Source organism: Parus major, chromosome 2 (assembly GCF_001522545.3).
Source record: "Parus major isolate Abel chromosome 2, Parus_major1.1, whole genome shotgun sequence".
Lineage (NCBI taxonomy): Eukaryota > Metazoa > Chordata > Aves > Passeriformes > Paridae > Parus > Parus major.
Genome location: NC_031769.1, coordinates 31,139,325 through 31,151,466, shown reverse-complemented (window position 1 = coordinate 31,151,466; position 12,142 = coordinate 31,139,325). Strand labels below are relative to the sequence as shown.

The window sequence follows — 12,142 nt, the reverse complement described above, 5'->3', positions numbered from 1 at the left end:
CCAGCTAATAATGGAAATGTGGAATGGCCCTGAACACCAGCAGTACCACAGCACTCCACAATAATATACTAAATAACTTTTATGCATCAGAACCCATGGCATTTATTCTTTGTTGATTATATTTGGGGTAGATTAATCATAAAATGTATGGATTTGTGATTCGTAAAAGTGCAATGGAGGGAAAGTTATGTGTACTTATTCTTAATCCAGTGTGTTTTCAGAATGATTCTTTTATATCAGAAAATTTCCTGATGTCTTAATTTAGATTTTATTTTCTGATACTTTGAGGGATTTTATTTCCATTATGCTGTCTGCTTGGCCAGCGTTTTATATTCAAGGTTGGGAGAGGGAGACAGAAGGAGAGGGGGAGAGGGCCTCACTCTCCAAAGCAAATCATTGATCCTATTGACCCATTTCCCATTTCAAGCTATTTATTAAATAGGTTATAGCTCCTTCATTTTGATTAGTGGGGGAAAAAGCCCTCAGAGTGCACTTAGAGAAGATTACCTGCTCAGATCAGCTCTGTTTGGTACCTTAGTCCAGTAACTGATTCCTTACAGAACCTTTGGCATTTCTTGAGGAATTTGTTTTGCACTTGTCTGTCCATTTAGAACCCATTTTCTGAAAATGAGGAATTGCAGCAAAGATCTGTGAGGATTTTGGGAATTAACACCTGGGATCTTGCCTTAGAACTAACAAACTTTGACTGGAGCCTCTTCAATGCAATTCACGAGGTAAGAAGCAGCACCTCCTCTTCCAGGTGTATTCCTGTCATTGCACCATTGTGATGCATTTTGGAGCATTGGCATGCCTGGGTGCTTGGTTCACTGTCATGACACCATGATTTGGCAGCTCTCAGTAGTGGTGACAGGTCCAAGGGGTCTCTTGCAATCCTTGAGACTGAGAAGAATTGTCAGAGGTTTGTAACTTTCCTGTGTTCAGACATCACTTTTTCATCTACTTTCCCTGTATACCTGATGTGTTTTATTGAGGTTTGCCTCAAGAGAGTAAAAGACAATGATTATTTTCTAAATCCCCCCCCATACAAAAATATTAATATTTTACATATGCAAAATGTCCTATGCACTTGATAGTGTTTCAGTAAATATGGGATTCCACAAATAGCTGTCCTTCATATCACTTTAGCCACAAAAGAATTCACAGTTTCAGCAATTCAGATGGTCACATTACTATTCTTGTTAGGCTTCAGTGAGATGAAAAATACTGGGAAGGCTTTATTAAATGAGATAATGGAGCACTTCAGGGCCCATTGGGTTGTTTCAATGACTTTGATAGGTTCTGGTTTGAGTTACTGAGTAAAAGACACGGTTAACTGTAGAAAATCTCTCTTGAAAATACCGTTTACTGAAAAGCATGTTTGCCTTCTGAGAAAATGAATGTGAAATTCTCTTGCTTTTCACCAGATGATTTCATTTGGGGTTCTTTTATTCAGTTTATACACTTTAAATTTGAAACTGGACAACTTTGGGTTGTTTTTTGTTGGGTTTTTTAAAATGAAATCAAGACCCAAAACTCCAATGATTAAAAATTGGCTAATACAGAAACAAGTTTGAATGGAAATTTTTCAGATTCTGCAGTGGTTTGATATGGCTGCTTTTTCATACTGGAACAGAAGTAAAGAAATACAGAAATAAATTGTTTATGTCTTATACCTGGCTATAGCCAGAAATGGAACCTTGGGAATTGTAACAAGAAGAGCACATCTTGCAGGATTTCCAGTCCATCTGCCTTCTGTAACAAGTGTCTAGATTTTGCTAATCACAAACCTGAATAATTTGTGATTGGCTCATGGATAATGAAAAATAACCATTTGTGACCATACCTGGTTTCAAAAGCATACTTCTAAATAATTTATAGTTCATTTATATTTGAATTGTTTTTATATCCCCAATGATGTTGTCAATGTCTTTCAGCAAGAGCTGATATACTTCACATTCAGCAGACAGGGCAGTGCTGAAAACACTGAGAATCTCAGTCTTCTGCTTCAAAGATGCAACGAGGTCCAGCTTTGGGTAGCCACGGAGATACTCCTCTGTAGCCAGCTCTGCAAACGTGTCCAGCTAGTGAAAAAGTTCATCAAGATTGCTGCCCAGTAAGTTCCCAGTGTTGCAACAGAAATCTTTGAATTCCAATGATTTGTTTGGCAGGAAGTAGGTGGAGAAGCAAGGAAAGAAAGCTAATTTGTCATCCTGTGTTTTGATAGTGTAAATATAAATAAATAAAACAGGCCATAGATAACAGGAGCAGAGCTTGCTCTCAACTAGACATGGTGGAGTGTGTGCTGCTCAAATCTCCCCTGGCAGCTTAGCTGCTGTGTCTGCAGTGTCTGCTGCAACATCCCTGGTGCTGCAGAGATAGCTCCTTCTTAGCTGAGATAACCTGAGCACCATATGACAGAACTGTTTTGGCAGCAAAACAGTCACACAAGACTAGATAGAAACCAAAACACTGTTATGAATTTCAAAGTCCTACCTCTAGAGAGGAATATGACTGCAATAAGCTGTTGTCCCATGTAATCGTCTCTGGAGTATTCTTTTACTTCTTGGAGGGGCTTTTTCATGTGTTAGATTTGACCTTCTACTCTTTAACTGTTACTAAATAGTACTGGCATTTATTCTGTGTCTTGCAGCAGAATACAAATATCTACTATACACAGAGATTTCTTTTCTCTGTAATCACTCTTTGTCTTAGTAACCAAGGAAATGTAGCAATTTAAATATGTGTAATCATCCTCCTCACCTCTCTCTCCACTTGTTGGTCTTCTGCAATATTTGAATATGCATGTTCGTGGAAAATGTATAAATTGTTCCCTTCATCGACTGGGCTGATTTAATTTGCAAGGCACTTACATACTGAGGACTGTTCTCTGCTGAAGCAGTGCCTTTAGAGAAATTAATTCTTCTAATCTAATCTAGTGTAACTCATAAATGTGATCTGGTTTAGTTTGCAAGTTGTGTGGTATCCAGTAATATGTTCATTTTCTGCCATATCAATGGCCAAAAAATGGTTGGTTCTGTGTGCCTTGCTTGTACCATTGTAGCATTAATTTGCATCCCAGGAAAAGTTTTGCGTCAGTCCTACATGAATAAGAATGTATTTGTTACCAGACTAAAGTGTTGCTCTATTTTTATTGGTTCCAGTCTGTTAAGTGAAAAACCAAATTTATGGAGACTAAATACAGTTGTCAGTGAAGAGCAGACAGGCTCTCCCAGTGTATTGCAGAAGCATCCATCACTGGAGAATGTAGGTGATGAAATAAGCAAGTGTGTAGTTTTCACAGGATTTTTTTTTTCATCATAAAATCCTCTTTCTAAATGAACACACCACTGTATCTCATCAGTTCTGGAAGAATTGATGACAGAGGAGCAATTAGGATGGAAGGATGGTGTGTGCACAGGACTCATCATGAGATAAGCAGCACTCTGTTTTGTTTATGACTAAAGCAGAGAGGTAGGGAACTATGAACAGCTCTGGCTGCTCCCTGTTCTCTGCTCACAGATTCAGCTAGGAATCTTTGTGATTTTCCTCTGGTCAGGAAAGCACCAGGACTAAGACTGCATGTTCATCATCCATGTGCTTGGCTGTTGAGGAACGCCTGAAAAAACAAAAGCATTTTACACAAGACCGTCAGTACATAAAAAAGAGACAGAGTTTTTGAGAAACAAATCCACACACTTCTGTTGATGAGTTGTCTAAAACAGAAAAGAAGTGGTTCAATAAAGAAAATTAATTAGCATGTTATTAGAAATTAACATCCTGGGGAGTTAAAGAAACAAGTCAGTGTAAGGTTTAGAACAAACAGATTACAACAGCAGCCTTTTTGCTCCCCAAGCAAGCAATGGCTGACTGTGAGACACATCCTCTCTCTCTACAGCTTGCTGAGTTGGACACCTTCCTTGTTTTGAAATGAGTTGCCTTTGGGAGCTGCCTGGCTTTAATGATAAAAAGAATCTAAGCAACAAAGTTAGGATTAACTTGAAGACAGCTGAAGTGAAGTGAGAAGTACACTGTCTCAAGATAGCACACAGTGATAGGGGCAGGTTTATAAAACTTGTAACAAGTTCTGGCCATTTTCCAGGCTAAGGCCTTGGCATGGACTTTTCCCTGGTGATAAATCCCAGTGAAGCCAGTGGATTCAGTCATACTTAAAATTATCTTGAAAGGGGATTTGCACTCTCACACAGAAATGCACCCACATATTTGCATGGTCTCCAAAAATCTGCAAGAGACAGGGCAATATTTTTGTTTTAAAAGGATTCGGTATTTCAGGATTTCAAGTTTCCTAATGAAGTAGAAAATGGACTAGAAATAAACATGGTCTGATTGTGTACAGTAAAATGACAAAAAATAGAGGTATTGAACAAATTCCATTGGGACCTGTACTAAAACCAGTACTAGCTGCAACTGGTTTATAGGCACATGTAAATTGAACACTAACCAGATTTTCAGACAATAAAAGTGATGAGGGATTGCAAATGCATTGGAGAGTAGATAGGAAAAAAAAGAATTATCTAAGGAGTCTAGTGGCATGTGCAAACAACAGTAGGATAAGATTTAATTTAGATAGATGCCAAGTAATTCAGCTACAGAATGCTAATACTGAGCTGAAGAAATAAATGCATGATTGTAAAGAACAGCACAGTGACAGAGGTCCTTGGGTGATAATAGATGACAAATTAAAAGAAAGGACAAAATGTGATGTTGTTCCAAATAAATAATTTGCTGATTGTTTTATACTTGCATAAGAAAGTAAAACAGTAATTACATTTCTTCTTCCCTCCTCACTGTCTGACTACATGAGAAAGTAGTAAAGGCAATAAAAGTTAAATATGAGTTAAAATAAATTACAAGAATTCAATGAAGGATAATAACAGTATGGAAAAGCAGATTGCAGGGCACAACCACAAAGAGAAATTGAAGGAACCTACGTTGTACAATTTACAGAAAAGATGAAAAAGAGGATGAAAATATTTATTATACAACAGAATAGAGGTCAAGGAATTATTCTGTATGGTAAAGGACAGCTGGGAGTAACTTGAACATTGAAAAGGGAAAATTACTTTTGACAGCAAAGGGAAAAAAATAACCTGCCAACAACAGGGTTGATGAGACAGTAGAACGTTTTCTAAAAAACTTCTTAGAGACCCCATCACCTAGACTGCAGGTGGTTATGAGAGGACATTTAATGAGTTCATTATGTGGAAGATGATTGTATGTTAGTGCTGAGGGTTGAAATGAGACTCAGTAACCTAGGATACGTGTGCATTCCATTTATCGCTGATTCTGAGTACAAAAAAAATCATATTTTTATTCCTCAGCTGTAAAGCCCAAAGAAATCTGAATTCATTCTTTGCAATTGTTATGGGTCTCAACACTGCATCTGTCAGCCGGCTCTCTCAGACCTGGGAGGTAAGACACATCTTTATATCTTTCAGACACTGTCAAAACCATTTTGCACAAAGGCTGTGTACTGGTGAATTGCCTTTTCTTTCTGATTATTGTTTTCTCATGCTGAAATCAAACATGGAGGGAGTGTTGGTGGAGAATATTCTTTGTGGCCTGTAACCTTAGATATGGTGGTATTAAAAAAACCCCAAAACAAACTTAAATGTGTCCTTTCAGAGTTTTAAATAAGAACAAAGCGTGGAGATCCTATCCTGTTAAAAAAATTAATATTCTAGCGTTTTAAGTAGATGTCAGAACAGCAAGTCTTGCCAAGGTGGCTCCAAACAAGCAATACTTTATAATGGGATAATTTAATTAAAAAGCCAAAACAACAAAGTAGAAATAAACCTTCTCTAGCTGTCTTTCCTCAGTTTGCTTTTTTTCCCAACTGATCATCTTGAACAACAAAATTAGGAAGTGAGCCACGAATAAGGGGCATACTGGAGAACAGAGATTATTTGCTTAAGAAGCTACTGGTTGTACACAGAGCACGAGTGTGTTTAAAGGAGGGTCCCACTGGGATCTGTATTTATGTTGTGTATTTTTTGTTTCCATCCAAGTGGCATCCACACTGAGTATACCACCAAGTGGTATCCACGTTGTTATAACATCTGCAGGGTTACTGTGTCTGCCCATGAACCAAATTCTGGGGAAGGACTAATTGAGCAGGGTGGTTTGAATTCTTATCCTTCCTTCATGCCCTTAACAGCACAGGTGGGCAGTACTCCAAAAACATCAACCTGTAATAGAGAGTGACAGAGAAGGGCTGTGACCTCCTGCCTTGCAGATTCTCTTGAGCACCAACAGCTGGGCCCAAAGGGCCATTAGAGACTTACAGACCTGTCTGACACTGTCCAGAGCAAAGTCTCCCCCCTTAGCTGAAACCATGCATATGGAAACATCACTTGTATGTCTGAGGCTTTCACACACAGAGAAACAAGGGCAGTGACTGCTTACGGGGACTTTGATAGGCAAGGAAGGGCTGACTTAAATAAGAGATAAAAGAAAAGTTTTAGAGGAAAAGTACATGCCTGAGGACGATGATACAGAAACCCATTGCCTCTGATATCTCTAAAACACCTCTCTGGGGAACATTTGCCCTGGCCTCCTCCTAAGCTGCCTTCACTCCATTTCTCTGGGCTTTGGTAGGAAAGTGGAAGAGACCAAGTATGGTCTCAAGGGCAGTGATACAGATCTCTCCTGCACAGAGCCACACAGAATTCTGCTCTGTGCTGAAGCCTCAGGAGATCATGTGCTGCCGGTGGACTTCTCTCAGGAAGAGCAGAATGTGTTGCTTGTCGGAACAAAGAGTGCATCTGCATATGTACCGCTGTAAATATGTCACGTTTCTGCGTGTAAAATATTTATCAAGTCACATCCTTCCTTTATTTTATTTGTAAAACTTCATTGCACTGGAAGTTTCAAAAGCAGAAGGTTATTTGCATTAGTAATGTGACTTCTAGAAAGTAGAGCAATGTTTTTAAATTAATTATAATTACTTACACATGTAAATGAAACAACCTAAATTTAAGCAGCCATTTAGACACTAAATCATATTGACTCTGCACTTGATTTCTTAAACAAGTAGTATTCTCCCAAGCATATTCTACTTTTTTTTCCTGGAGTATCCAGTGTTCTAATGAGCCTTGCTTTCCCTGATTTAAGATAGAAGAAAACATGCACTTGCAGTTCCATGTTAAATCATTTTAGCATTTTAACAGTACACATCCACTTAATCTAATTGTTCTAAATCTCTTTTCTCTTGGTAGTGTCACTGTGGCTGTCAGGATCTAAGGACAAAGACAAGACAGGATTTGTACTAAGAGGGGATCTCTTTTGCTAGACTAATTACTATGACTGGAAAAAGTAGACAGACTTTTAGGTCCACACATTATTCTTCAATTCTGAAATACCAGCATGAAAATTTAAATTGCAAAACAACTGCTTTGAATGTGGTAACGTGAATCCATTAAGGCATCTTAGAGACAAAGAAAGTGGATGCTTGTGGAGTAGAGCAGGTGTTGGCATGAGGGACAAAACAGCAGTTTGTGCCTGGGCTCCCTTAGAAAGTGTTTTATGCACCTCTCTGTGGGGTCAGGATCGGATACCAGAGACAGAGTAATCAGTTTGTTAAGGAAATGTCTCACTTTGGCACCAGTATGTGCCAGTGTTAACCCTGGTGTGATGTATAAAACAGCCCTGAGTGTGACACCTGTTTCTAGAACCCATGTTCTGGGGGAAGATTGATTGCAACAAATCATTTAACATGGATGTGATCAGTTTATGAATTCTCAGCCTGTGCTACTGCTTCTAGCTTGACATGGATTTAGTCATGGAAGCTGGGGAAGAGAATAAAACCAGCTGCTAACAAGCAGTTTCTGTAAGAGAAGGATGCAGGTCCCCAAGACGAGGCTGCAGGGCCCAGTGCCTTGCTGCCATGATCTTCAATTAGGGCCCTGGGAGCCAAGGAGCCAGGGTTAAGTGTGTGTTGGTGCTTTCAGCAGGCACCTCACCCAGAAAAGTCTCGTGGAAAAAAAGCCTCAGCATTCTTCTGCCTAAATCAAATTCTCTTTTTTTTTTTTTCTTTCTTTCCCTGTCTGTTTCCCACACTTCAGAAAATTCCTGGGAAATTCAAGAAACTTTTCACTGAGCTTGAAAATTTGACGGTAAGTATGGTGTTGACAGCAGAACATTGCTAACAGCTTTACCTGCCTTCCTTCTTCCTAATTTATTTGGGGTCTGCTTGTTATTGTCTGGAGCTGGACTTGTCATGTCAGATCCATGATTTGCTGAAGGCCATGTGCCTCTCCAGAGCTCTGAGGTGGTCTGCAAACATGAAAAGGAGAGAGGCTCTGTTCCTGACAGAGGGAGGAAGAGCAGAGAGAGGCAAATGTAGTATCGGTTCACCAGCATCAATTTGGGAGTTGTTCTTTTGCCCTGGTAGTTAATCAGTCTTAATCTGAAGCAACATGCTGCAAATCAGGAGAAAAAGTCCAGCTCAAGTTTTAAAAAACAAATGTCAAAATCTGAGGCTTGAGGGTCTCTTTGTCAGCATTATCAAAGCAGAATAAACAAATGTTTCCTCTGGCTGTCATGGAAGTGGGTGCATGGTAAGATCACTGCCTGGTATAGAGAACAGGAGATAACAGCCTTTACCAGCTGTCATGCTTCTGTACTTGGAGTTCTTTAGAAATGAATGTGTTTTAAAGATCCTGTGTGAGCTGGTGTACAAAATGTTTACATTGGAAATTGAGATGACTCATTGAATTGCCTACACAATCCACTGAAACATCCTACCTTATTGTCTTTGAAAGTCTCCAGCATACTCCATGGATCTTAAAGCAGTTTTTGTTGGGATTTTTGTTACTGTGTGGTGATGTTGGTTTTGGTTTCTTTAAGAAGAAATTGATCAGCAATACATTCGAGGATATATTTTGTGCTATATAGGAAGAGATTTTGCTAATAGAAATTTGTGGGGAAATTACAGAGCAGTCCAAGTGAATCTATTCTGCAGCTTCCTCTCAATTTAGCACTGCATCATCTAGAGGAACATAATTGCTTTTGTTCCTTTCATTGTTTATGTTTCCTGTTCAGTTTAGCATGTCAGCTAGCTTAGAAAACCTTTAGCTACCTTGCATCCCAAAGAAACCTTTTATATCTAAATCATGTTCAGATCATAAGCCTGTAATGGATTTAGAATTGCTCTTTTTATAGCCTATTGATTTTTCTGTCTATTACTCAAATGGTTTTGTAGGATCCTTCTCTGAATCACAAAGCTTACAGAGATGCATTCAAGAAAATGAAATCTCCGAAAATCCCCTTCATGCCCTTACTTCTGAAAGGTAATGTTAAAGCTTGGCTGCTCTTCACTGCTGCTAATTAAAATAAGTGTAAAGTGATTTTTTCCTTCAGATGCTCTTAAGAAGATATGACAGATATAGTGGTATTGACAAGGTAGCACTTGGTCTGGGAAATAAACAACTTCCTTTTTAGACAGGGGGAAGATGCCAATTTCCACACAGGCCTTAAAACTTTATATTGTCCTGTCAAGTGTGGATAGAGCTGTGTGCTTTTGCTTTGGCCGCATCTTCTTCAGTGAAGTGTGACCCTGCAAGCCCCTGAACCAGTGGCCTTGGTCACACTGCCTGCTGGGAGATGTCTCCCTGCTTTGCTGGGATGAGCCTGCCCTGGTGCCACCCTGAAAGCAGAACCTGCCCTGTCTGTCTGTCCTGACAGGAGGGGATTTCCAAGCCTCTTATAGCTCTGAAAGAGATAAATAAAATCTTACTATCTAAAATATTTTTTTTAAAAAAAATCTTAAAGTACAAGTACTTACTAATGCAGTGATCTGGGCAGCTAATTAAGTGGCAAGTATTAAAAATATTCCATTGTCTTGGAGTCATTAATTATTAATTGCCTAGTCTTTGAACGTGGCAAATTCATTTGTTTATTCCTGTATTTTGAAAGTGTTCTCTTTAGGCTGTTTATGCCAACCTGCTGCTGCTGCTGCTGTGAAATGTTTGAAGGCAGTTCTCCAGATCAGTCGGAGACAGTTTGGGAGCTACCAGACACTTCCCCTATTTCCACACATCAAAGGAGTTTGCATTAATTCAGATGGATACAATTATCAAGGCTTCAAAATCGATATTTTTAAAGTGTTCTGGAGTATGTCTTGCCTGCAAACAAAGGCAGCAAACACAAGTCACTTCTAGCAATCATGTCTGCACAGCATTAAAATATGGTGTATAAGAGCATGCACCTAGACAGCATTTGTATCTTTAACTTGGGTTTGAGATAGCAAGAAGACTTTGAAATTAATGCAGTAATGTCCTTCAATGAAGTGGTCCATAAGGAGGTATTGCCAAGGCTGGTAATTCCCAAAGTATTGCACGGTGCAACGGAATTTATTCCATGTCAAGCATATTTGTATTAAGGTCATTTCCAAGACCAGTAAAATAGGAATGAGTAACATAGAAATCATTAATAACTCAGCAAATTGCTGTATTTCATCACAATAGGAACAAAAGTAGTTTCAATTAAAAAAGAATGAAAAATCTTAAATTATGAAAAATAACTTCAGAGTGTCCTTTTAAAAGTTAATTAAATTTAAATGCAGAGCTCTCACAGCACACAGACACAGCTTTTGAAAATCAGGCAGATTTTTCAAATGTGTAATAAAATACTGTGATATACCCTTATAACCTAGTTCAGATGCAATTTTCTGCTCCACTGAATTTATCTAGACTCTTAGTTGTTGGCTGCAAAGCAAATTTCTGTTCCTTCTGCCCTCAGAGATATACACATTGCTGTCAATGACTTAAAAAGCTGTTTGGAAATTTCTGCTTCCAGTATAGGTTTTTCATTAGAAGTGATGGGCAGTTTTTAACTGCACTGATATAGACACAAGTACTGCCTGTGTCCTGAAGTCATGTCCTTTCTGTGTCCCTTTCCCCCACAGCAGCCCAGCAGAGGAGGTGCAGAGGGTTGTGCTCCCTCTTTTCCCTCTGTTTTTTAGGATGCAGCCCAGGGGTAGGAGAGGTGCTGGAGGTTTTGGCACATTGTGCTGTGTTTTCTGCATGTCCAGGCTGGCATTCTGTCTGTCCCAGCCCAGCTGCCCTAGGGGCACAGGAGCTCTCCATCACCCCCCATAAGGGTCCCAGCCCTGGGTTTCCATCAGCATTTGAAGCCGTTTAGCATTTCAATTCCAAGCAATTACAAAATGCCCCTCAGGCACAGAAAGGAGCCTTTGAAACCCAAGGAAATAAATCGGGTTGGCTGTTCTGAGGGAGGGTGAAGGTGGAGGTGGATGTGGGGCGGTGTTCGACAAAGCTTCCCTACAGGTTTCCACTCCTGAAATCCCCCAAACCATGGGGTCCATGTGGGTATCAGAGGGAGTCCTAGAGGCGAGGACAGGAGAAATGCACACTGCTGGGCTGGAGGCTGACACCTCTGCTGAGAGGAACACTTGTCTCATTTACCATGTGCTGTTCTCCCACGGGCAGACACAGCTGCGACTTTTAAGGAGTCATGATATTGGAGTGGCATCTCATGCCTTTAGGATTTTTTCTTCTCATGGGTCTCCTGGGTACCCTCACATGCAGGAGAGAGCTGATGGGGGCATGGCTGTGGTGCTCCTGTCAGTGTTCTCAGTAACTTGGAGGGTGTGCTATTGAAGTCAGAGCTTCCATTCCCGCAGGTAATCTATTCATATTCTTGGAACCTTATGTCCAAGATAAGTCTCACTTCTGACCTAATACGCATTAGAAAAACAGAGAAAATGACCTTGAGCTACTGTTTTAATTGTAATCTTAACTTGGCAACATTTATTTTGCCTGATACTCCCTCCAGTTCATTAGAGTGTTCAGTTCTCTTCCTCGAGCCAAGTGTAGACCTTTTCGTTTTCCCCTGACCTTTTCCTTGCCTTTGCAAATTCCCTCCAACAACACTACATAAAAGTGCTTTTCCACAATGTGTAAATATTGTTGTTATCTAATAATCTCTGCATGCCATCATTAGGCCAGGCTTTTGTTTGTTTCACTGTTACAAGATATTGTGTCAGTTCTTAATGGGATACTTTTCTTTCTCTTTTCTTTTTTTTTTTTTTTTTTTTTTTTTTGCTGTTTAGTAATTTTATTTTTTTGCATGAAAAAAGAGGTTGTGAATAGTAATTGTTTTT

At 39.5% G+C, this 12,142-nt stretch overlaps 1 protein-coding gene across 1 annotated transcript in view; it reads left to right on the top strand.

Annotated features, from left to right (window-relative positions):
- The window catches only part of RAPGEF5 (Rap guanine nucleotide exchange factor 5), a 157,706-nt gene that overhangs the window by 133,019 nt on the left and 12,545 nt on the right, over positions 1-12,142 (top strand). The window contains exons 19-23 of the mRNA XM_015618214.3: positions 612-734; positions 1,935-2,113; positions 5,340-5,430; positions 8,082-8,132; positions 9,221-9,308. Coding sequence (XP_015473700.1) covers positions 612-734; positions 1,935-2,113; positions 5,340-5,430; positions 8,082-8,132; positions 9,221-9,308 — 532 coding nt within the window. The remainder of the gene's footprint in view (positions 1-611; positions 735-1,934; positions 2,114-5,339; positions 5,431-8,081; positions 8,133-9,220; positions 9,309-12,142) is intronic.